At 33.5% G+C, this 23447-nt stretch overlaps 3 protein-coding genes across 21 annotated transcripts; 2 read left to right on the forward strand and 1 right to left on the reverse strand.

The window, feature by feature from the left end:
- Window positions 1-4478: 4478 nt before the first annotated feature.
- On the forward strand, window positions 4479-11325 carry LOC110656761 (serine/threonine-protein kinase Nek1). 9 transcript variants are annotated; one of them, XM_058146728.1, is made up of 17 exons: window positions 4479-4731; window positions 4919-5004; window positions 5328-5380; window positions 5721-5833; window positions 5944-6010; window positions 6259-6324; window positions 6908-6954; window positions 7068-7113; window positions 7212-7292; window positions 7379-7421; window positions 7505-7554; window positions 7634-7715; window positions 7823-7872; window positions 9116-9189; window positions 9300-9351; window positions 9785-10213; window positions 10363-11325. In XM_058146728.1, exons 4-17 carry the CDS (start codon window positions 5748-5750, stop codon window positions 11008-11010), a joined length of 1821 nt encoding a protein of 606 aa, XP_058002711.1. In that variant the 5' UTR covers window positions 4479-4731; window positions 4919-5004; window positions 5328-5380; window positions 5721-5747; the 3' UTR covers window positions 11011-11325. The 9 variants fall into 9 exon arrangements, with proteins under 9 accessions (XP_058002711.1, XP_058002714.1, XP_021669396.2 ...); XM_058146731.1 differs by having other exon boundaries at window positions 4950-5004; XM_021813704.2 differs by lacking the exon at window positions 5328-5380 and having other exon boundaries at window positions 5723-5833.
- A 1376-nt stretch (window positions 11326-12701) lies between these two features.
- LOC110656759 (multisubstrate pseudouridine synthase 7) lies at window positions 12702-23068 on the reverse strand. 11 transcript variants are annotated; one of them, XR_009148781.1, is made up of 22 exons: window positions 22602-23068; window positions 22306-22518; window positions 22017-22231; window positions 21774-21846; window positions 21424-21480; window positions 21042-21121; window positions 20899-20961; window positions 20712-20799; window positions 20350-20453; window positions 20104-20206; window positions 19779-19852; window positions 19162-19226; window positions 18814-18992; window positions 18513-18580; window positions 18362-18422; window positions 17952-17989; window positions 17743-17811; window positions 17304-17649; window positions 16958-16983; window positions 15317-15424; window positions 14565-15197; window positions 12702-14073 (listed from the first exon to the last, which is right to left on the reverse strand). XR_009148781.1 is itself a non-coding variant. In XM_058146735.1 (21 exons), the coding sequence occupies exons 1-21, from the start codon at window positions 22908-22910 to the stop codon at window positions 15146-15148; spliced, it is 2388 nt and encodes a 795-aa protein (XP_058002718.1). In that variant the 5' UTR covers window positions 22911-23068; the 3' UTR covers window positions 12702-15145. The 11 variants fall into 11 exon arrangements, 5 of the variants coding, with proteins under 5 accessions (XP_058002718.1, XP_058002717.1, XP_058002719.1 ...); XR_009148783.1 differs by having other exon boundaries at window positions 12702-14451; XR_009148782.1 differs by having other exon boundaries at window positions 12702-14475.
- On the forward strand, window positions 13630-15144 carry LOC110656760 (protein IQ-DOMAIN 19). The gene is made up of 3 exons (XM_021813693.2): window positions 13630-14043; window positions 14126-14368; window positions 14464-15144. The coding sequence occupies exons 1-3, from the start codon at window positions 13630-13632 to the stop codon at window positions 15136-15138; spliced, it is 1332 nt and encodes a 443-aa protein (XP_021669385.2). The 3' UTR covers window positions 15139-15144.
- Window positions 23069-23447: the final 379 nt, after the last annotated feature.

Consider the following 23447-nt stretch of genomic DNA (forward strand, 5'->3'; position numbering starts at 1 on the left):
GCTGTTAGACTTGCTGCAAATCCAGTCTTTCATGCACGAACAAAACACATTGAAGTTCGTCATCATTACATTCGAGAGAAGGTGCTAGATCGAGAAATTGAGCTGAAGGGAATTTTCACAGTAGATCAAATTGCTGACATATTTACAAAAGCCTTAGGGAAGCCTAAGTTTGAATGTTTTAGAGCAGCTCTTGGAGTTATGGACAGTAAGCATGCACTAAGGGAGAGTGATACGATTTAGTGCATCTTACTGTGTTAGCTTACTGGTGTTTACTAAGTTAATTTTCTTTTACTATTTTCTTGAGCTAGATTTAGTCAAATAATGAAGTATCAATAAAAGAATACTTTACTCTGATTTGTTAAATTTTTATGTGAATTTTTTAAAAATATTAATTATTTTTTTTTAGTCTATAAATTTAACTAATAATTTTAATATGTACTTTAACAAAATTCTCACAATTTCCCATATTTTCAACTTTCTTTTATTTATTTTTATATATACTCTCTCTTTTGTTTTACTAACCACATGACTTGACCAACCGAGGAAGAATACACTGAATGTTTTTGTCTCTAAATTTTTTTTTCTTTAAGAAAAAAAAAAGTCCTTGTCTTTGTGGAGAAACCATATGTGACAAGACTCCAAGTGGGTCCCATGGCCAACGCTACGGGGGATGCTGATGCAACCGGCCGTCCATCCATCAGATACTGGTCCAATCTAATCTAATCGGCAAACATTATTGAAAGCTGTTACGCTGCACCACATCAACGTCAAAGCTGATGGTTGGTTGCAGTACAGTGTACCGTAGTTCTTTAGTGCGCAAGCTACCCACCAGCGTGGGCATTGAGGAGGAGCGGTCGGTGTAGCGTATCGTATTGGGGTCTCAAAATCCAATGCCTCACAGAGACCTTCTTTAAAACAGGGTCCAATTCCATATCCTTCATGGATTTGGGCCTCAGAAAAGTCTTGCTTTCTTGGGCCTACAGATCAACATCTCTGGTTTAGCCCCACAAAATCTTATATTACAAAATCTTAAACGTAAACCTTAAAATTTGATACAGCAAATTATCATCTTTCTCTTAAATTTAAACGCATTCTTTTTATTCTTAAGAAGACTGTACCTAAAAGTATTATAGGCAGTAACTTTAGTTCCGATAGCACAAGCGAAACACTTGGCATTATCATCCTAACTACTAATCAAAATTAAGTGAGCATTAGCAAGTTGAACTTTAACTATGCTTTACAGGGTGTTTTGTTCATATAATTGATAGCTGTTAGACAATTAAACAGTTAAATTAACGTGTTTTGTAAACTCATTAAAAAAGTAGCAAATAATTAATATAGTACATATCAACTTTATTTTCTATCAACTCTATAATAAGAGCTATTTATAAATTATTGTGTAATTTTTTTATTATTTAATAAAAATATCCTTAATTAGGACTGAACAGAATTCGGTTCAAATCGAAAAATTGAATCGAATCGAGTCAATTCAGCTCAATCGGTTCGATTTTAAAATTTAATCGGTTCGGTTCGGTTTTATATTATAAAAATTTCGGTTATTTCAGTTCGGTTTGGTTTTGAAGAGAAAAAAATCAGTTAAATCGAACCGAACTAAATAGTAATTTATATAATCAAATCAAACTAAATCGAACCGAATCGATTTTTGAATTGATTTATTTTTATAGAAAATTTATGAATTATATTTAATTATATATATATATTAATTGTTTAATTTCATTGATTAATGGTTATTAGGTTTAAACCAAAGTTAAAATTAGACAAAATAACTTGAAACTCAAGTCTAAATTAAAAAATCAATAAAAAATTAAATCGATCGGTTTAAACCAAATCAAACCGAAATAAAGTGGTTCGGTTCGATTCAATTTTTCACCAATTTCAATTCGTTTCGGTTTCTAAAATTTACGATTCGATTTTTATAATTTAATTCGATTCAATTCGGTTCGATTCAAATGCTCACCCCTACCCTTAATCTCTATCCTAATTCAATAAATTTTTACATCCATAATATTCGCATCTATATTTTTTTTTTTTAACTTTACAATATCATCATTCATCACGTGATGTCAGTATACTCTAATTTTATTAAAATATTTTTTTATTTTTATTAGTGATATAAAATATAAAATATTTATTTATTATAAAAATACATTTAGTTGCATGTAAAATTTAAAATTATAAGATTTTTTTGCTGATATAATTATTGTATTTCAAATAAATAAAATATAATTATTGTATTATTTTGTAATTAATTTTTAAAAATTATTTAATTTCATTATATATTTATTAATAAAACAATAATAATATATTTATTTTAATAACAAAATAAATCATATGATATAATAAATTAATAAATATATATTTATTTTAATAGCAAAATAAATATTATAATATATATATATATATATATATATATATATATATTATTCATTTTATATATCAATAATAACCGCTACCCGTAGTTTTACCAAATATTTTATATAAATCAGTTATCATCTCTTATTAGCTATTAGCTAACATCAACCGCTATCAACTCGTAGTTATCAACTATATTTTAATAGCTAAAACAAGTAGATCCATGGTCTCTTTGCCATGAATTTTCTTTCATTTTCTCTTATTTTTTTTTTTAACAATTAAAACACTAATACATTTACTTTTCCTCTATTTAAAAATTACAATTTTACAAAAATATAATTTAATTATTTTTTTGCCAATTTTATATTTAAAATAAAAATTTTAATTTTTTAACTTAAAAAAATATTTTAAAATATAAAAATAAACATGATTGTATGAGAATTCAACTGAATTCTCTTTTTATAAATAATTTATTACTAAGGAAGTCCTTATAAGTAGCAATAATTTGGTACCCACTTCGTCAAAATGCTTGATTTTTGAGCAATCACCCTTACCTTAATTAAGTTAATGTGCCTTAATTAGTAATTAATTAGAAATTATTATTTAATAAAATTTGACATAGCAAATTAATAATTAATGAAATAATCACTTATAAATAAAGAGACATGATATATATATTAAATGAAATTTAATATCAATTTTTTGCTTCTTTCAACAAAGGAGTGAAAAGCTTAGTTTATTAAGCCTTCCATTAAATTTTTATGAGCCATGAACTTGACAACTTGAGTAGGTGTGAGTAATGGGTCATGTGATGGTGGTTGTGGGTAGCACTATCCTATCTTCTTCATCCCCACTTTTGTTTTTATATCTTTATCTTTTTTTTTTTTTTGCATATCTTTATCTAATTTTAGATATTGCTGTATACCTACCATGAGATTAATTAATTAATTAATTAATTAGAGATTATATAAGAATTTTAATTACTTTCCATAGTAATAAATAGTTCATGGGGGCAAGTCATGTTGATTGCTGGATCATATTTGCATGATGAGTTTGCTAAAAAACGAAATTGTTTGGCTATGGCTCTTGGTGGCCATTTCTTTACTTTTTATCCGTATGATTTTGTTTTCTTCTTTAAGAACTTACTCTCAACTTGAAGTGTTTGATAAATATAATTTTAAATTAATTTTTAAATTTAAAATATGTTATTAAAATTAATATTTATAAATGTTAAATTTTGATTCTTTACTCATTTATCATTGGTCATTGATATTGATAATTAACGATAATCATCGAATCAAATAAATTTTAAATTTTATTATTTAATTATTATAATCTCTCATTTGAAATTAAAATTTTTATATTAATTTAATTTAATTAATTTTTTTTTATAAAATTTAATATTTAAAATAAAAGAAGAATTTTATTTTAACTCCTCCGACGAGCCGCCAGCGATGTCAACTAGTGATGGAAAGGAGCTATCCTCGGCATGAAAAGTGTAACCTCCGATGACGAGAAAGGAGGGCATTTTGGTCATAAGATGTGAATAAAAAACTCCGGATAATTAGGCTCGTGATTGCAGATCCAGGGAAGGAGCTTCGGGGTCCACCTTGTTCCCTTCAATACATGAACTCGAGGAAAATTAAATTTAAACCCCTCTAAAGCTGACAAATTTACAGTGTACCCTCAGTTTTTTTACGTTCTTTTCTATCCCTTGCTCAGTTTCTCTCCTTTTAATATACCCAAAAAATAAAGTAAAAAATACCCTTATTTCTCACTTTGACCCATCATTCCCCCTCTCTCTCTCTCTAACAAAAAATTTTACATAATCTTTTAGAGAAAATATTATTAGGAGATGCTGCCATGAACTTCAAGGCGAATTGTAAAATGGATATAGAAATAATTATGTAGAAAAAATTAATATTTATTTATAATATAAATTTAATAATTTATATTTTAAGAGAATGTAAAATATATTTGAAATTTAATAAAAATAATATAAAAATTTGTAAATGGGATTAGCGTACTAACCTCTCCCTGGGTTTTACTTTTGCCTATAAAATGGTGGTCCAATCAAGTTTCTTTCTTAGCTCTCTTACTGAAATTTGTCATTTTCTCACTCTCTCTCTCTCTCTCTCTCTCTAGAACACAGAGTATGTCCCCAGAGCAACTGCTGCTGTCGCTGCAACTTGCTCCTAAGCTCCTTCTTCTTCTTCTCAAACGCTGTCGTTGCTTCTTCTGCCTGCGAATGTTGAATTCGGCCTTGCTCTTCGTCTCTCTTCCAAGCACATTGTGATCTGGCTCTTTGATCCATTCATTCCGTATAATATAATATATGCACACACTATAGATATTCAGGTATTTTATTTTCCTTTCCTTTCAAAGTCCGTAGATTTGATTCGTTTTCCTTTGTTTTCGAATTTCTTCGCATTTTCTCAGCTGCATTTTTGCATTTTGATTTCTTCTTCAAAGATTCACTTTGCTTTGTTTCATTTCTTTGTATAATTTTTTCATCCACATAATTGATTTTTATATATAAATACAGTAATTGCTATTTTTGGAATTTTGATTTGAAGTGTAAGGAGTTCAGCTGGCATTACATTTAGTTGTGGTCTTCGAGTGCTCCTTTAGGTAGATAGTTTTTCTTGTCTCCTCTTTCTCTTTCTCTCTCTCTTTCCTCTGCTTTCCTTTTCCTCTTTTTCCGTTTGGATAATGACAGTGTTTGGTTGATGGGAAAATGTGAGGGAAGGAAGGAAGCTATAATTCTGAATCTCGTATTGTTCATTTCTGTTGTTTGGTGAGAATCTGATTGTTTTATTAAGTTCAGCTTTTCTAGTCTTCAATGGTTTGGCTGATGTGTTTAATGGCAAATTTTAGTTTTACAAATATTGAAAATGTGAAAAAATATCAATTTCTTGATGATTGACAATTTGTTTCTTTTGTTGGGCTGGTAGGTTTTCATTTTTAGTTGGAGGCTGCATATCTTCTCACATTTTGCAGATAAAAAAGGGTCCTTTCAGAACTCATAATGACAAATTTCTTTTTTTGGCATTGCAAAATCTTGGATTTTCTTTGTATTTCTTGGCTTTCAGGGGTCTCTCTTTTTCATTTGTACTTTTATAATTCTTCAAATGACCTGACTTCATTTTCGTGCTCTTCCTTTCTTCATCACTAGCTTATTGTACTTGCATTTTCTTGAGTAGCTTCACCGAGAGAGCTACGTCCTTTTGTTGTTACCCTTGTACATTGCTTATCTAAGCACATTGTTTTTATTAGATGGGTATCTATAATATGCAGATTTTGTGATTTCTTTTTATGGAGTTAATGATTTTTTTCTGTCTTCGTGCAGAAAGGCAAATCATTTGAATCTCCACATGGAGCAATATGAAATACTCGAGCAGATAGGCAAGGGGTCATTTGGTTCAGCTCTTCTCGTGAGGCATAAACATGAAAAGAAGAAGTGAGAATGAACCTAACCTTTTCTCTCGCTATATAGAATTCTGTTCTATCCATGCTGTATCATTTTTGTGTGAATTTTCATTTTTATTCTGATTCTTTTGTTTTGTTAAGATATGTGCTAAAAAAGATTCGCCTAGCCCGGCAGACTGACAGGTCACGGCGATCTGCGCATCAAGAGGTCAGTGTCTACTTTGTCTTGCTCGCCGGGCCATTTATCAACTTATCATCAGAATATGTAACATTATCTCTGTTCTTATGTATATCCTCGTATATTTCTGTTTGCTGAAATTTTGCTAGGCTTTGGACCTCAATATGATATATGCCATGTGATGGGATTTTCATCTGTATTAATGAATGCATTTGCAGCTGGTTGTGCGATGGTTTAAACCTTTCTTAGATGATTAACCTTTTTCCTGTTTCATGCAGAAGGAGCTCATTTCTAGAATACGAAATCCATTTATTGTAGAATACAAAGATTCCTGGGTAGAGAAGGTACTTTCTGCTCATAACTATTTGTTAATTATAATGTTTCATTTTGTTGTGGAGTCTTTTTGCGTTCATTTCCTTTTTCTCATTCTTTCCTTGTCGCTGGCTTGGATGGATGGATGATTTGGGTGCTCTTGATATGTTATTGTTTCATTTGTGCTGAAAGAAAGGTCTCCAAATCATTTTTCTCCTTAAATCCAGTTGGTTTTTCCTTTTAAAATTACATATCCAATTAGTTTGTACTTGTTCATGGGCATTGCGTAACTCCTTTGAAATAATATTTTTTTATCTCTGGGCACTATCCTACAAATTAATGTTCATTACTGGCATATTAACTTCATGGGGTACTTGCTTCAAAAAAAAAAAAAAAAAAAAAATCATGCGGTGCTTTGTTGAATGCCCTTGGCATAATGTGATATATTTTAAACATATTTTATCAAGATTCATCACCATGAACTCCTCTGAGATCCATAATTTTGTTTGTTATGGCTTCTTTCTTTGTTAGCCTAGATGCTGCATCACTATTATGGTTCCAGAACTCTGAGTGGATGGTCTAATTGTTGTTCAATTTTGATATTTTTTGACTCAGGGTTGCTATGTTTGCATTATCATAGGTTATTGTGAAGGAGGAGACATGTAAGTCTTCCTTCTTGCTAGAATCTATGGAATTATAAATTTCATATATCTGTTCACTTGAAACCTGGATAAACTTAGGCACCTGTGCTATTTTTCTTTTCCATGTGTTACAGGGCAGAAGCCATAAAGAAAGCTAATGGAGTGCTTTTCCCAGAAGAGGTTTGTTTTTCCCTTTCCCTTCTTGGGCACCTTTATCTCTTTTGACATAAAATTCAATTGTAACTGTTTCTGACTTCTTAGTTATTGAATGTTTTCAGAAGCTCTGTAAGTGGCTTGTGCAACTTCTAATGGCACTTGACTACTTGCATATGAATCATATTCTTCATCGTGATGTCAAGGTTAGTGGCATCCTTTTGTTCTTGGTTTAAACATTGAATGCTGTTGGAAGTTGCATTGCATTGATAATGCCTTATGATTCCTGCAGTGTTCAAATATCTTTTTGACAAAAGAACAAGACATTCGTCTTGGTGAGTGATCTGATCATTATCTTCTAATTCTTGTTGAGGGCATTTTAATTTCATAGAACAAATAATGATCAACAGTGGTGCAGGTGATTTTGGACTTGCCAAAATATTGACTTCAGATGACTTTACTTCCTCTGTAAGTATATTGGCCCTAAACAGGGGTAATCTTCCAATTTGAGCTTCTTTTTGTTTAAATGTTCTTGTTATGAATTCAGGTTGTGGGGACTCCAAGTTACATGTGTCCTGAACTTCTCACTGATATACCTTATGGTTCAAAATCAGATATTTGGTCATTGGGTAAGTTGTGGCATGTGCTTGCAGAAATTACTTCGCGTTGATTGCTTTCTTGAATCTTGTATCTTTAGCTGCATATCTTTTTTTTTTTTTTTTGACAAATTGGTCAGGATGCTGTATATACGAAATGACTGCTCTGAAGCCTGCATTTAAAGCTTTTGTGAGTTTCATGGACCCTGATTAAATACCTTGTAGATCTAAGATGTATTTTCTCATTACGCTTTTTAATGCACGTATGAACATTGAACTACTACTCCAAGTAATAGCAAGCATCATCATTAAGTTGATTCTCACCAACAGTCATGTAATATTTTTGCGTGTAATTACTCTAATTTTTTAACCTAAAGTTTGGTGAGCATTCACTTTAATGATTCAACGGTGGTCCGATGGTTGCCAGGGTAAAATAAACAAACCAATCCCCTGTGGTGTAGTTTCTCTGCACCCACCACCTTGTGGCCTTGAGATTTTTGCTGTTATGTTTTCTATAGTGAACTTCTTAGGAAAAATGCTTGGATTCTTTTACAAAATGGTTTGAAATTAAGGCAATTTGATTTAGTGCTCATTAAGACTTTTTGAGCAAATTTACTCTGCTTTTTCTGAAATCCTGAGAAGTAATTTTATTTCTGGATTTTAAATCTACAATTTCTGTTAACTTTGGAAAAAATGTAATGGACCAAGCTATAAAAGAACAAGTTAACCTGTCCACATCAATAAAGTACACTGCCATTTTTTTGCCCATTTTGCCAGATTCAACATGCCGGCTTTGTTTTTGGTGCTGCAAATGCTCTTGAATCCAACTTGATTTGAGCTGTCCCTGCTTCTTATTGCTCTGATTTTATTATACAATCAGTAACTCGTTAAAATTGTGCCATAATTGAGTATAGTTAAGTATCATTTTTTAATTAATTACTTGTCACATTAATCAAACTAGGGGCAATGCTGCCATCAGACTAGTAACTTAGTGGTTGAACGCCTATCCCATAATGCAAAAGTAAGAGGTTCAAATCCTAGCAACCCTTCCCCTTTAAAAATTTTCCGCATGCCAAAAGAGGGGGGAAAAAAAAGAAAAGAAAAAAGAGTAATGCTTGACTGACCATTTGACCACATGAATGGTCAATAGGTATTCACAGAGCTTTCAAGTTGACTTAAATTAGGAGTGGGAGATTCAAGCTAGAATTATCATATCACTGCTGATTATGCCTGTTTTCTCCACTGTGGAGAATACAAGTTCCACCACACTAATTATTTGAGTCTGTTATTTGCTCGACATGGTGAATGATAGGAGGCTTTCCTGCACATCTCCATTTGTTTTTGAGCCATCTGACTGTTTTAAATTTCCTTTTGTTTCTAATTCTGGATCTGCTTTATTGTATTTAAATTATTTTAATTTGTCCTTTGAGCAGGATATGCAAGCTCTGATTAACAAGATAAATAAATCAATAGTTGCTCCACTTCCAACTAAATATTCTGGTGCTTTGTATGTTCTGTATCCCTTCATTTAATAACTGCTGTAGCAGTTTATTTTTATAAATGATGGATTTTTAGTGAATGTTGTTAGTCTAATCCTGTTCTTGTTTTATGCTCCAGCCGAGGCCTTGTCAAAAGCATGCTGCGGAAGAACCCAGAGCTTAGGCCAAGTGTATGTGTAATCTCCTCTGATCTCTTCTTGTGTGATATATGAACATCCTTCAGGGCGATTTCATAATTTTAGGCTGGCATAAAGATGACGCAAAATTTCACTTTATTGGTTATGCAACAAAATATTACTTGACCCACACAAATGTGTTAGCCTCTACAGTCTGCTTTGCTCTACTAAGTAACATATAAAAGGAAATAAGTTATTTTTCTTGCTAATTGCAAATACTTTCAGAAATGAAAACAAACCTTAGCCAGATTTACTGCCAGTACAACTGCTATAAATTTTTTGGGTTATGTTTTGGCATGCTGTTACTGATAAATTAACCATTGCCATAGAAATTTGAGTGCATGTCTGTATACATGCTTGCGTGTATTTATGAGTTTGTGCTAGCAAATTAATGTGTTTTCTTCTATTTGAATATCCATTGAGGTAGGCTGCAGAGCTTCTCCGGCAACCATATCTTGAGCCTTATGTTCTCAAGGTTCATCTCAAGATTAATAGCCCTAGACACAACGCATTACCTTTCCAGTGGCCTGAATCCAATTACATAAAGAAAACACGATTTGCAGATCCAGAAGATCTTCCTCTTAAATCTGACAGGAAGAAGCGACATTCATTCAGCAACAACAGGGCATTAAACCCAAATATATCTGCAGTAGAGCAAGACCTTGTGTGTTCTATGAAAGGAATACATCGTAGGCTATCAGAATTATCCCTTGGCAGTAGCAATGAAGGAACAGTTATTTGTAAACCAATCACTGCTTCAAAACCTTCAAATATTGCCAAGACTTCTAAACTTGCTCCCACAAAAGCTTCTGTAACAACTAGGCGACGAACTGAGCCTGTGAAAAAACGTGAATCTGTAAGATAATTGGAGTTCCTCTCTCTCAAACACACATTACAAATCTCACATGCTTGCACTCGCACACCTGCATGCACACTGAGCTTCTAGATTGCAACTTTACCTAGTACTGCAAACTGTGATCTCACGTGTTGTTTTCTGCATTTCAGCTTCCTATTGTGCGCACTCCAACAAAAAAATCAGTCCCTACAAATCGCAGAACATCTTTCCCTTTGCCAACAAAATCTACAAATATTGGAATCCTTCATAATATAAAATCTCCAGATGTCTCTGTCAATGCTCCTCGAATTGACAAGATAGCTGAATTCCCATTAGCTTCATATGAAGAGGCATTCTTTCCTATCAGGAGAACTTCGTCAACTTCAGCTCAAGCATCATGTGGCACCCCACATCATGGTGACCGCTCAATCACAAAGGACAAATGCACAATTCAGGTTGACAGAGTCTCTGCCAAGCCCAACTTTACTGATGCATGGCAAGGAATCGAACATGGCATGTTTCAGGTAGAGGAAGAGGAAGGAAGCAATTCATCTAATCAAAATGCAACAGCAGGTGCATCGAGCCATACGTCATCGGACACAAGGCGCCATAGGTTTGACACTTCATCATTCCAGCAACGTGCTGAAGCTCTGGAAGGGCTGCTTGAATTTAGCGCAAGATTACTGCAAGAGGAAAGGTATGAAGAGCTTGGCGTGCTACTAAAGCCTTTTGGGCCTGGAAAGGCTTCCCCCAGGGAAACTGCTATATGGTTGACAAAAAGCTTCAAGGAGAATACTCTCAAACCTGAAGATTTATAGCAACTGATTCACTGTGTACCATATTAGTAGTTGTGACAGTTTTAGAGCTCGATCTATCAGCTTTTCATAAATGATCTAAGGAGAGTCTCTAGATACTTGGGCAGATGCTTTTTAGGTTGTAAATTTCAATGTCCCTCTTCTTATTCAGGAATTGATAGATCATGGAAAAATTTGCGGTTATTTATCTTTGAATTTTTTTTTTTTTTTAGATTTGAAAGGGAATAGATGCAATCAGCGTTTAAACCTTGATATCTTGTAATACGACGTAGACACTTGGCAATCGGCTTATCATTCAATCTATGTGGATTTAATTTACATGCGCTTCAACTTTTTGTTACACAATTTAATAGTTACATTTTTATAAGTTTAGTGATTTAATGATTGTATTTTTATGAAGTTTAGGAATAATGCAGATGCAATTAAATGTGACGGTATTTAAGTAACTTTTCGTGCAAAGTTGAAATGCTAGTTCTAAATATCATCTTGAATCTCTTGATGGCGAAACCATGGACTTCTTGTCCAAGCTCTTGGAGGACGACGAGGTTCTGGCAGTGTTGCTGGAAACGGCCTAGTTCCGAATCCTCATCACGTGTGCCCGAAGCTTAAGCTCAGTGTACGTGCACGTTGATGATATTTTGACAATGATCGATCTGTAGGTCATGGGCATGACCCATAATTAAATTATCAATGCCAGTTTACGATTCTCACAGCTCTCATCCACAGATACATGTTATAGCATGGGTTACGTATAGAGAAAGTTATGCCACTCAGTGTGTCGGAACACCAATTCATGTTTCAATTTCAATTAATCCTTTTTAATTCATTTATTTATAATTTTTGATAAATCTAAATTTTTCCGCAAATTTTATAGAAAATTCGACAGAGTGCCGGCTATAAATTGAAAAAACAGTTCTTCTGAACCTGTTAAAAACACTTCCAATAATATCATCACATTATTCTCAATCAACCTCCAATATATTCTCAACAATTTCTCAATTCACTTCAGTATCTCAAAAATTCAATTCAATTCAAAACACAATCAATTCAATGAAAAATACTCAATTTATTACTGAACATATTTCATAGATACTTACATCAAAAGCATAATTACATGAATTTATAATATACATTACAGAAGGTTACAAAATACAAAATATCAAAATGGCCTAATGTCCTACCAAATGCACTGCAATGTGAGGTGACACTGATGCAAATCTATTTGTTTTCTTATTTTGAATAGGAGATGGATAGAGCTTCTGAAAGATTATGACTGTACTTTGTTCGGTTGATTTCTTAAAAATGAGATTGTATATGGGCTTCAAGGTTGGGCTAATGAATAGTTAGGCTTATTATCGACTTTGGGAGCCCTATGCTGACCTAGTCCTAGTGCCAATCTGGCCCATAATTTGGGTTATGACATTTAGTATATATGGATTTTATTTATTTTTATATAGTTTTGTATTTAAATAACTTCAGCTCAGATGAAATGATTTGTAAATTAATTACACATTTTAAGATTATCATATTCTCTAAAAAAAATAATTATCATATATTATATTATATTATATATATAATTATTTAAAAATAAAGTTAGATTATAAATCTTATTCTTAATTTCATCTGTTAACTCTTAACTTTAAGGTTGTTTAATCATCATCACTTAACTTTAATTTGTATAAAAAAAAAAAAAAAAAACCCAAAACTTCTTTGGCCAAATTTCATTGGATTCTTCAACTAGAAGTTGATGAGAACATTAGACACAATAAAATATATTTACATTTGTCACCGGAAGAAAATAATCTCTTTGTCACCTGGGAAACACAAATGATGAGAGATGAAAAATTGAGAAATCAATCATTTCATTTATGGATATGAGGGAGAGAGATTGTTCTCTACAAGTGACACAGAAAGAAAAATATTTTTTATTATATTTATGACATGCTCAAATTAATTTCTAATTAAAGTATCTAATAAAATCTAATTAGAATAATTTAGAGCATTAAATTAAAATTTAAATATTTTTATGATACAAATTGAAATTAAGAAATGATAACTTTCAAATCTAACTCTCAAAGTTAAGAGAGGACGAGTGAAATTAACCCTTAGCCAAAATCTTAAGAACATAAAACGTTCATTCCCTTTTCTATTTCCAAAATAAACTTATTGTGCCCCATATACTGCACCTGATGAATTTAAGAATTAGGGAGGTGGAGGTGGAGGTGGAATCCTAGATTTCGAGTGTGTTTGGCCCTAGCAAAGAAACAAAGATTGAGCAGTTTAGAAGGTTCCATCAAAGTAGAAGAATCTTTTCCTGCAATCTTTAGGAGAGAGGCAAATGGCTTAAGGGGGTAGACTTTTGCAGGCCTTGGCAAATAAACTATGTCACAAGAGGACAAATCCACTTGACAGGAGAAAATAATAAAAACATAGTTACAGTATGCATACAAAGATCCAAAAAGATCAATTATTGTGTATAAATAAGATGATGGCCTGCTTCTTAACAGGATAATTGGATAGAAAGATAGGTACAACACTTTGCAACCTTGTAGTCCCTGTTCATTTTCTTCATCCTCCATTGCTTTGATGCCCTAATATGGGACCTTAGATATTGTGGCAGAGATGGGAAAGGCAAGCAAGTGGATAATAAACTTCTTGCTAGGGAAAAAAGAGGAGAAAGAAAAGAAGAAAAATATTGCTTTCTATGATGGTATTGGTAGTACTGTTGCAACTCCAACTTCAAGTGTACCATCAACTCCTTACAAGCGTAGATGGAGCTTTGGGAAATCAGCAAGCAAAGAGCGGGTTCATAAATGTTCCAAATCTCTCGACTCAATAACCCCACTTATAGCACAACATGCATCCTTATTGGAATGGGAAAATCAGCAAAGTAATAAAAAGGTCAAGGCATTGGCAGCACCCACAGAAACTATAAAAAGAGTTGTGGCACCAAGGCATGTGGCAGCAGATAGAATAAGCAAATCAGTTGAAGATGCAGCTGCCACCAGGATCCAAGCTGCCTTCCGTTCTTATTTGGTACTAATATATTTGTTTCATTTGCATATCCTGTTAAGAGAGAGTAAGAAGACAAATCATATTGATTGATGTATTTTTGCAGGCAAGAAAAGCATTGTGTGCTTTGAGGGCCCTAGTGAAGTTGCAAGCACTGGTAAGAGGTCACTTGGTGAGGAAACAAACAACAGCTACTCTCAGGCAAATGCATGCCCTGATGGCAATACAAGTGAGGGCTCGGTTTCAAAGAATTCAGATGGCTGAAGAATCATCACAGCTTGTCGTAAGAAGCCAATCGTCCAGGCGAGGAAGTTCATCTCATGACAATGGACTCAGAGGTGCATATAAAGTAAGTATTAGAGGAACTTTATCAAACTTTATGAGACAGACACAATTGATTTGAATCTTCAACTAGTGGTTTGTGTGGGTAACCTGTTCATTTAGGAGGCAATCGACCTAGATATTTATGAAACAAAAAGAATTTTGAAGAACAAACATGAGCATTTGAATCATTCACAAATGGAGAGAAGGGAGCATGGGCGTACCAAATACTACTCGGAAGAACTCTCAATCTTAAAGCAAGAGCACCAGTACGAGGAGTTTTCCTTCTCCACAGCACAGAATAGTCCCCAAATCTGTTCCCCAATTCCCAATACAATCCCTGGAAGAGCCTCTTTCACCTATCAGAAGCCAGATTATGTGCACAGTATTTCTCATCCAAACTACATGGCCAACACAGAATCATCAAGGGCTAAAGTCAGGTCACAAAGTGAACCCAAACAGAGGCCCAAATGGGGCATGAGACCAAAAAGCAACCAAATGGCTTCAATGGACGGAAAGAATGCCCAGCAAGAAGCTCACATTCAAGGCTCATCCTTTCACTTGATGCCCATTGCTTATGAAAACCAAGACCCCTGGTTCATCAAGCTCTATCAATCAACCATGTCAAAGGATATTGATTGTGATCCCAAAAGCACGAGTAGCTCTAGTTATCCCAACCACAGCAAACTTCTGGTTGAATATGAGGTAGGTTTTGCATTAAATTTCTTCTCCATTTCAGAATCTTGCAAACGCTGTTTTTCTAACTCTTCTGAATCTTTTGACAGCAGCCCCATTTGAATCTGTACTAAATGGTAATCCAAATTCTGATGTGGTTCTTTATACCAAACAAAGAGCTACTGGAAGGAATAACAGACATACAATTTGGTTGCTATGATGTAATATCATGAAAAACACTATAAGTTTATGAATCTAGTGTCACCACAAGGGAGTATCAAGTTCAAGTTCACCCTAGAACCTTTCAAGGCAGAATTCTTCTTGTAAAGTTATGAAATCAGTTTCATTTGGCAATTTCTGGCCATCAACAATTGCAGACCAAGGAATAATGCATCCACCACTACAAAAACTGCACACCACAAAAATTCTTTCAAAGTGACAGTTTTCCTAAATATCCTCCATGATGGGGAAAAAGAAAAGGAATCAGGCAGTTGGTATATAGAATATTGCAGCTAGATGATTCATGTGAAAATTGAATGTCTTTTAATAATCATGAATGGAACAATGATCTCGTTGTTTGTTTAACATGTTAAAGATACAACACATTAGAACAAAAGAAAAAATATTAAAATTTTGCTTTTCCTTCCTTTACAAATGGTGACCTACAGCTTTTCCCAAAAATGTCACGAGCAACAAACTGTCAATTTAACTATCTATTAAAATATAAACTGCATGTGAATTGAATTCATGAATTGAAGAATACGCCTATATGCATTGCATGCTGCTTAACAGCACTGTTAATCTTTAGGCATTCACTATGACAAAAACAGGACAGAGTGGTCCCTAAAACTCCATTTTTCCTGGGGAACAGGTTTGATTATCCTTTCTAAAATAGCTTCAAAAGCTGATTCAAAGCATCACATTGACAGCATTATGAGGATTTTATTAACAGGTATAGTTGAGTATTAAGAAGTCAAGAATGCATATGGATGTGACAAGCCAGTCAAATGAATCTGGCTAATCAGAAAAAAAGCAGGACAAGTTTAATATTTCTCAATAAGATAATATTCTATCTACAAGCTTCTTTATATGCAAAAAAAGACTGAACCTCATTTGCTCTTGCAATTTAGTACTTTTGACCTCCAAAGAAGCATAATTTCAGTTCTGGACACCACAACACATAGTTGTCAAATCGATAATCAAAATCTTCATTTTATGAATTGAGATTCGAGAATCGAATCAAATCATAAGATTTGATAAAAATTCTCAAAATTAATTAAAAATGATATATGTTCTAAAAATAAGTAAAAAAATCACCATGACATATTTTGATAAATATGGAATTATCATTTAGCTACTGAGAAAGATGTTTTATAATAGAAGAACATATTCTTATTATGTTATATAGTTTTATGTTATAAATTATGAACTCTTAAATTTTTAAACGATGATTATCATTGTGCATGTGCTCAACTCCCATTCAAATTTGATCCAATAATTAAATGATAAAAAAGGATAATGAGTTAAATCAAAAGGTCAGAATATATCAATATAAAAGGTCATAATTTGACAACTATAATTAGAGAAGTAAATTAACAAAAATTAAAAAAATAAAAAAAAAGAAAGAAGAGGAAAAAGAATGGCTAATGAAAGAAAAATAGCTAAGGGAAGGTTTTATGCGCACTTTTCTTAGTAAAAAGAGTGAAATTTTAAAGTTTGAAGCGATAGGATCTAACAACTCTCTAGAAAAAGAATTGACCGAATCGGTTGATTTATATTGATTCACCCGATATCAAATCATAACTCCTAAGATTTGGTTAGACATTTGCAATTCACTCCATAGATTTGAATTGATAGGATGGAGAATTGAATTGAATCGTACAATTCGAATCAAGAATCATAAGATTCTAACAACAGTGACCACAACAATCTATGATCTTACTGGTTTAATGTTTTGTGGAGTGCAACCTGCAAATTTCATGAAGAAATTAGTTACACATGTATGTATACCCAACACTTAAAAGAAAAAGAAATCTGAAAGAGCAGAGTTACATAATGTGACTAACAAATATATTAATGGACTTTTGGGCTGTAACTGTATTTGGGTAAAAAGTTCAACCTATATTGAAAATCTACAAACTGCACATAGAAGTATCTGCCATTTTGACCAAGTACCCACATTGACACACAGGTAGTAACCTTGGGACTCAAGCACTTCAAAGAAAATTTCCAAATTTGAGATTGCTTCAACATATTTACAGAATAAAACTTTAAATAGAAATACTTACAGATGATGTCTTCAGCAGCTCTCGTATGGCAATTGTTGCATAAGATGAGGCTGGAAGAGTGAAGCTTAGCTTGAGAGCCATTTGAGTTCCCTGAGAATAAGAGTCACATACAGAATTAACTTGTGCCAGCACTACTTCTCTCTCGCCCTCAGTCTCATTGTAATCTGTTGATAAATGTATATCATTTTGAAAGCTCATTGGTTGTCTCGTGCAATATGGGTTTTTGTCCTCCTTTCCATTGGCTCTTTCCTCTTCTTTGAATAAATTCTTAGATTTAACCTTAGCAATTTTGTCCAAATCTGTCACTGCCAATGGTATATTACCATCAGTATATGAGAGTAATTCCCTGCAAAAAGAGAAAAGTAAAGAGGATTGGTCAAAGAATTATCCAAATATCTAGACCAAAAAGCCATATGACAAGAAAAGCAAGGAGGCATGCCATTCAAAGTCTGTTGGCTTCTGAAAAACACGTCTATAATTTCCAGTGATGCTGGTTATTGAAAATTCCCTAAAAAATGATACATGAGCAACTCCAATTAGAATAAATTATGCTTTGTATCTCTGTGTGTGTGTGTGTGTGAGAGAGAGAGAGAGAGACAGAGGAAGCAGTATCATAATGAATCTGAGGGAAAGTATTTTGTAAAGTACTTGACACTATGCACACTCTCAGCCAAGTTGATAGTATCCTGATCAAAACAAATAAGATGCCAATTAAAAGTAAAAAAGAAACAATACTGGTTGAATGTGAAATAAGTAAATCAATAAAAAGAAGTGACAAACACCCCCCCTCCCTCCCAAGAGGCTCTTTTCCCCCACAACAATCTTCCTAAATTTGGAATGATAGCAGTCTACTCCCATGCTCTTTGTATTTGTACTTCCTAAACATGGAAGGATAAAACTAGTGAAGTATGCAGCCTTTTTTATTGACAGGTTCTATGGTGCTTTTTCCCATAAAAAAAAATTAAATTTTTATGATGATTGATAAACATCTAAGGAATTATTCCTTTTCCAGAATCCCTTTTTTTATATAGGCGATAGATTGTCAAGTTATGTCAGACCTTCTTTGCCAAATCATGATAAACTTTGGCAACATCATTCATTGGATAAGACACCCTAGATCTGCCAAAAAAACAAATGTTAGAGAATTTCATTGTTGACTTGCTCTTTTTAATGTAAAATCAGGTAAGAGTAAGTTTGGCTTTCCCTTACCCAGGCATTGGAAGGATGACATCATCAATGGTATAATTCCCAGTAGAGATATCTTCTGCAGTTACTGCCTGCCAAAAGATGGGTAACCATCTTTGAACTCAGTCTTATTATATGAAATGCATTCAGTTTATGAGTGGCATATATACAAGATTCACACCAGAGAGCACTACCAGCAAAATACTACTTATTGGATACCTTCACACATATGATAGAGAAAAATAACTGATCCAGTGCTGATATTGGTACATATGTACAGAAAAAGAAGAAAGAAATATGTGAGAGCTATAATATAGGACTTGACCTTAACAAGAGTATTTTTCATTTCAGGAAGATTTGCTCCAGAGGTTTCATCTGAATTACTGCAATCATGCACATCATCATGGCTATGAACTTCACATTCAGAATTAACTCCTAAAGTCTCTCTTTCAGTATCATCTCCTTTGAAATACACCAAGTCCCCCACCACAATTTGGTCAGATCCTGCCAAATGATTATAGAACATAACAAAATTTTGTGATTACTTCCACAAAGTTTAATAAAGCTTAGACAATGTGGATGTTGATAAAACAATAACAGTCAAAGACATGCTTTAATCACTAAGCACATGGAACAGCAAAGAAAAAGAATATCTGAAAATACATCAGCTTACCATATTTTTGTACTCTCACACTTGCTGCATGGTTCCATAAATAGCTTTGATAACTGTGTACATACCTAAACAACAATTGCACCACAAATATCAAAATTAAAAGCCATAAATCTGAAATACAACAGTTTCCCCATGCATGATACACTTGTCCATAATCTCTTTATATTAAACCAGTATTGCAGAAAATATTTATTTAATTATACCTTCAAAAGCTAATAAGTTGATAAAATATTGGTCTTACATTAAAAATTAAATATCCCTCATACATCCCAAGCACACACGCTGACAAAAAGCAGTATAATGCCTTGCTGCAAGCTAAAGTTCTATATTTCCAGGGTAACAAACATTACACCAAAGATTGAAATATATGTATTGGATTTTTAATCGAGAAACACTTGGCATATACAAATGCTTTCATGTGCAAGTGTCAGCATTAGATTGTCTAAATATTCACCTATACCACAAGTTTGTTCATTGATGATGAAGGCCTAGAATCACCAAAGATTCTTTCACAAAGTAAAGAACACAACACAAACAGTCTGCTAGTTCTCCTCAGTAGACCATTTAAAGGTCGATAGGAAGATATTATATTCAAATATTTCTGAATAAACACTTACATCATTCTCAAAGTTCTAGGTATTGCTTTCAGGGCCTGCAAGTAGTTGCCAGGACATTTCTTCATACATTGAAGCTGCATATCAAAAAATAAAGAAAAAATTGATCAAAAAGGTAATCTTATATAAGAACATAAATTCATTACTAACACCACAACATGAACAAAATTTGAGAAATAAATGAGAAAAAAAGAGGTGAAAGGATAACAAGTTCGATGTCAAATTAACATTTACTCTTCCAAAACCTTTGTTATGCAATGAAACTAAAATATTAGAAGTGCCAAACACGGAGAAAGTCATACACGAGCAATGATAGTAGACAACTCACTATGGCCCTTTCAGCAATCAGATGAGGAGGTAGTTGCTTTAGAGTCCCTTCAATATCACCACTTTCCTTATAATATTCTCGTGCCTTCCTTACCAAATCTCTTTGTGTTTAAAGATCCAAGTCAAGAAAAACAACTGCTACTGGTTCTAATAATGCTTTACAGTTGGAAGAAACAAACCATTTGAATTGGGAATCAGCTATACAGGAAAGATTCTCCATATAAAACAATGAACCAATAAAAGGATATCCCCTTCTCTTGGATCAAGGATCATGCTTACAGCACTTTTCCACTCTCCTCGGAGTAATGCAGCCCCAACGAGATATGTTGGCATGGAACCACTACCAAAACGCTGAAAAGAATACAATATTATCAAGTATACAATAAAATCATGGGAAAAATATAAGCATAGATAAGTATTTCGATTCAGGGATGTATAAAAATCAGAATCAAAGATCAGTATGCACAGCTCAGCCAACATTTTTCTAAGGATGGCTGCCTAATTGCATTTGACTACAGCAAATACGGAATGTAAGCTGGAAAATTCAAAAGAAAAAGAAGCCTACACACAAACATATTCGCAAAGAGAGAGAAATGATCAAGGAAGTACTTGTAAACCAAAGTAATTGATGAATCCATGCCTTCCTAATGAATCTGCAGACCTCTTAATAGTATCTTCAGAATCTGCAACAACTCCTCTAAGGGAATGTAAAGGCTATGAGTTCATGGCACAAAAAATTAGGTGATAAATATAACCAGCCAACTTATAAATGAAATACATGACAAAAGCAACTTACCGTAATGTAATGGTGAATCGGTTACCTAGGAGCTGCCCAAGAAGAAGTTCTTCTGTGACATGGCTGCAGAGTAATGCAACAATAATAATGATGTGCTAAAAATAAATTTTGCAGGAAGCACACAAAATAACAATTTGACTTACCAGAAGTTACCCACTTTGATACCAATCAATCTGTCATTAAGAGCTGCTAGTCTAGTAGCATGCTGCTTGAAAACACTAACCTGGAAGCAGGAAAAAAAAAAAAAACCTTGTCTACTGAAACTTATTTCTCCACTTTGATGGAAATACATTAAGCTAGATGATTTAGCACCCCAAGAAAACTGCACCACAAGCACATGCCTAGAAGATCAATCTACATGTATGCATATATTGATACAAACAGCCCACATAAAGTCGCACTCATCTTAGTTGAGAAAAGCATGACATTGGAAACTATACAAAATTCCTTTTCAGCCAGCAGCCAAAGTGAGCAATACAGTGAAGGCATTAACAACAGGATTATTAGTTGATGAGAATGGCTTACCCTTTGTGTTGACACAGAGCGCTTATCCTTTATACCCGCAAACCCAAAACATCGTGGCTGTAAACAAAAAATATCAATCAAACAGAAAGCATATCAAAAGTATGATAAATGATTTTAATTTTACAGAGACGCAACCTATCCGGATAGGGGCAAAAAGAGAAGTACATCGATAAAATTATGCCCCAGAAAAGGAGACCCAAAAAAGTTTAAAAAAGGTTATATAGGAAGAAAAATAGTATCCCTATCATTACTGCTTAATCACCATCCAATTGTAAGCCAAACGCTTATGCTTTATTATCTTTCACCATCACAACAGTACGCAAATGATAATAACACAAAGCTTGACGTACCTTAATGCCAAGCATCTTTCCTATTAATCCTATGGCTTCGTGTGTATCTTTGTTCTCCTTGTAAAGATGAAACCTAAAAGAATTTATATTATTCCCTTTCGGATGTTTTTCACGTACAATTTCAAAAACTCACACCACAAAAAAGCTGTGAATCTGCTCCAAATTTGAAAGGCATAAAATCAGGATTTTACTTTGTATACCAGAGCATAAATTGAAAAGCAAACCAAGTCATATACCCACTACCTAAGAAACTTGCCAAGGTGCTCTGGCCAATTATTTGAACCTCGGCAATCAAAGGGCTGGCCACCTCTGTCCTTCCGTTTCTTGGAATTTCTTCCTCCATTGTTATGTCCTCCAGACTTCAATCTCACACGAATGCATTTCAGTGAAGCATCAGGTCCATCAACTGTATCAGTAACAAGGAACTTGAACTTCTCCTTGAAGAAATTATGCATTGCCTGAAAAATTCAAAACAATAAATTAACTAATAACATTTAAGGAAAAAAAAAGACTGAGAAACTGGAAAACTAACCGTCCGATTGGCTTTATCAGAATTCGGAGAAAGAAGGATAGGCGAAATGCTCCTGCAATCTTCACTTTCAGTAGTAACTTGAGTGATAAAAGCCTCTAAACGCTCCGCATCCGAATCACCTGCAAGTGACCTGAACGATTCGATTTCAGAAGCGTAACTTTTCCCAATTTGAATCGATACCTTCTTCTCTCCCTCCTCCACGGCCTCCACAATCTGAAGGAGCCAAAAAAGGAAACTTTAACACCATAAACCATCGGAATAGAGTGAAAAAATTTTGAATTGACAATGAAATTCACCTGTGAAGGAACTTCCAGAGAGGTCAAATGAACTACATTTCCATCCTTATCAACTTCGTTCACTATAAAATCGGAATACCTTTGCTTGAGAATGCCGCGAAAGCCAGGAAGTTGGGAGATGTAGCAGAAGATGCCTACGTCAGATTCATCTGTGGTCATCTTGGCGGTTGCCATTAGAGTTTTTAGACAACAGCCGACGATGGGAGTGGCGGCGATGGCCGTTTTCCGATAAGTGGAGTTGCAGGACGACGACGGGCATGGTTTTACTACTGAACAGCACCGCAACGACACGGGGTTGTGCCACCACATTTCGGGGGTTTTAGCTTTCACGATTTCTCCAAAACGCGACGTTCTGGACTTCACAGGCTCTCTCACACATTCAGATGAACCCGCTTCTCATAGCACATGAAATAACTGTAATAACTGTAAAAGAATTGTGAGTATAGGATGGACGGAGCATCTTATAAATTCCCTTTGAGGTCCAGTGGTTTTTGAAACTGCTAACATTTATCTAAAACTTTTTTATAATAAAAACTTAATTTTTTTATTTTTTTAAAATTTTAATTTATTACTTAATGTAATAATTTTACATGTATTAATATTATTTAAAAAAGCATATTATACTGAAAAATAAGAATAAACTATTAATATTTTTTAAAAATATTTCATCCATCCGTTAAGAGGAAAAAATTTTAATAATAAAAAAATAGGGAAAATTTTATAATAATAAAAATTTAACAATGAAATTATTTATTATAGAATAATAAAAAATATGATGAAATTAAATTAAAAAACTAACTAATATGAATCAGATTATTAATAAGAAAGTATATTGAAAATGAGTAT

The sequence above is a fragment of the Hevea brasiliensis genome, chromosome 5 (genome assembly GCF_030052815.1).
Source record: "Hevea brasiliensis isolate MT/VB/25A 57/8 chromosome 5, ASM3005281v1, whole genome shotgun sequence".
Lineage (NCBI taxonomy): Eukaryota > Viridiplantae > Streptophyta > Magnoliopsida > Malpighiales > Euphorbiaceae > Hevea > Hevea brasiliensis.

Bases quoted from the DNA above. Each gene is read 5' to 3' on its own strand.
- LOC110656761 (XM_058146728.1), top strand. From the start codon at position 5,748: ATGGAGCAATATGAAATACTCGAGCAGATAGGCAAGGGGTCATTTGGT. The intron at 6,011-6,258 runs GTCAGTGTCTAC...TGTTTCATGCAG, and splicing joins GGCGATCTGCGCATCAAGAG to AAGGAGCTCATTTCTAGAAT. The intron at 7,293-7,378 runs GTTAGTGGCATC...TGATTCCTGCAG, and splicing joins TTCTTCATCGTGATGTCAAG to TGTTCAAATATCTTTTTGAC.
- LOC110656760 (XM_021813693.2), top strand. From the start codon at position 13,630: ATGGGAAAGGCAAGCAAGTGGATAATAAACTTCTTGCTAGGGAAAAAA. The intron at 14,044-14,125 runs GTACTAATATAT...GTATTTTTGCAG, and splicing joins CTGCCTTCCGTTCTTATTTG to GCAAGAAAAGCATTGTGTGC. The intron at 14,369-14,463 runs GTAAGTATTAGA...CTGTTCATTTAG, and splicing joins GACTCAGAGGTGCATATAAA to GAGGCAATCGACCTAGATAT.
- LOC110656759 (XM_058146734.1), bottom strand. From the start codon at position 22,910: ATGTGGTGGCACAACCCCGTGTCGTTGCGGTGCTGTTCAGTAGTAAAA. The intron at 22,519-22,601 runs GTGAATTTCATT...TGGCTCCTTCAG, and splicing joins CTCTGGAAGTTCCTTCACAG to ATTGTGGAGGCCGTGGAGGA. The intron at 18,993-19,161 runs GTAAGCTGATGT...ATCATTTGGCAG, and splicing joins TGTGAGAGTACAAAAATATG to GATCTGACCAAATTGTGGTG.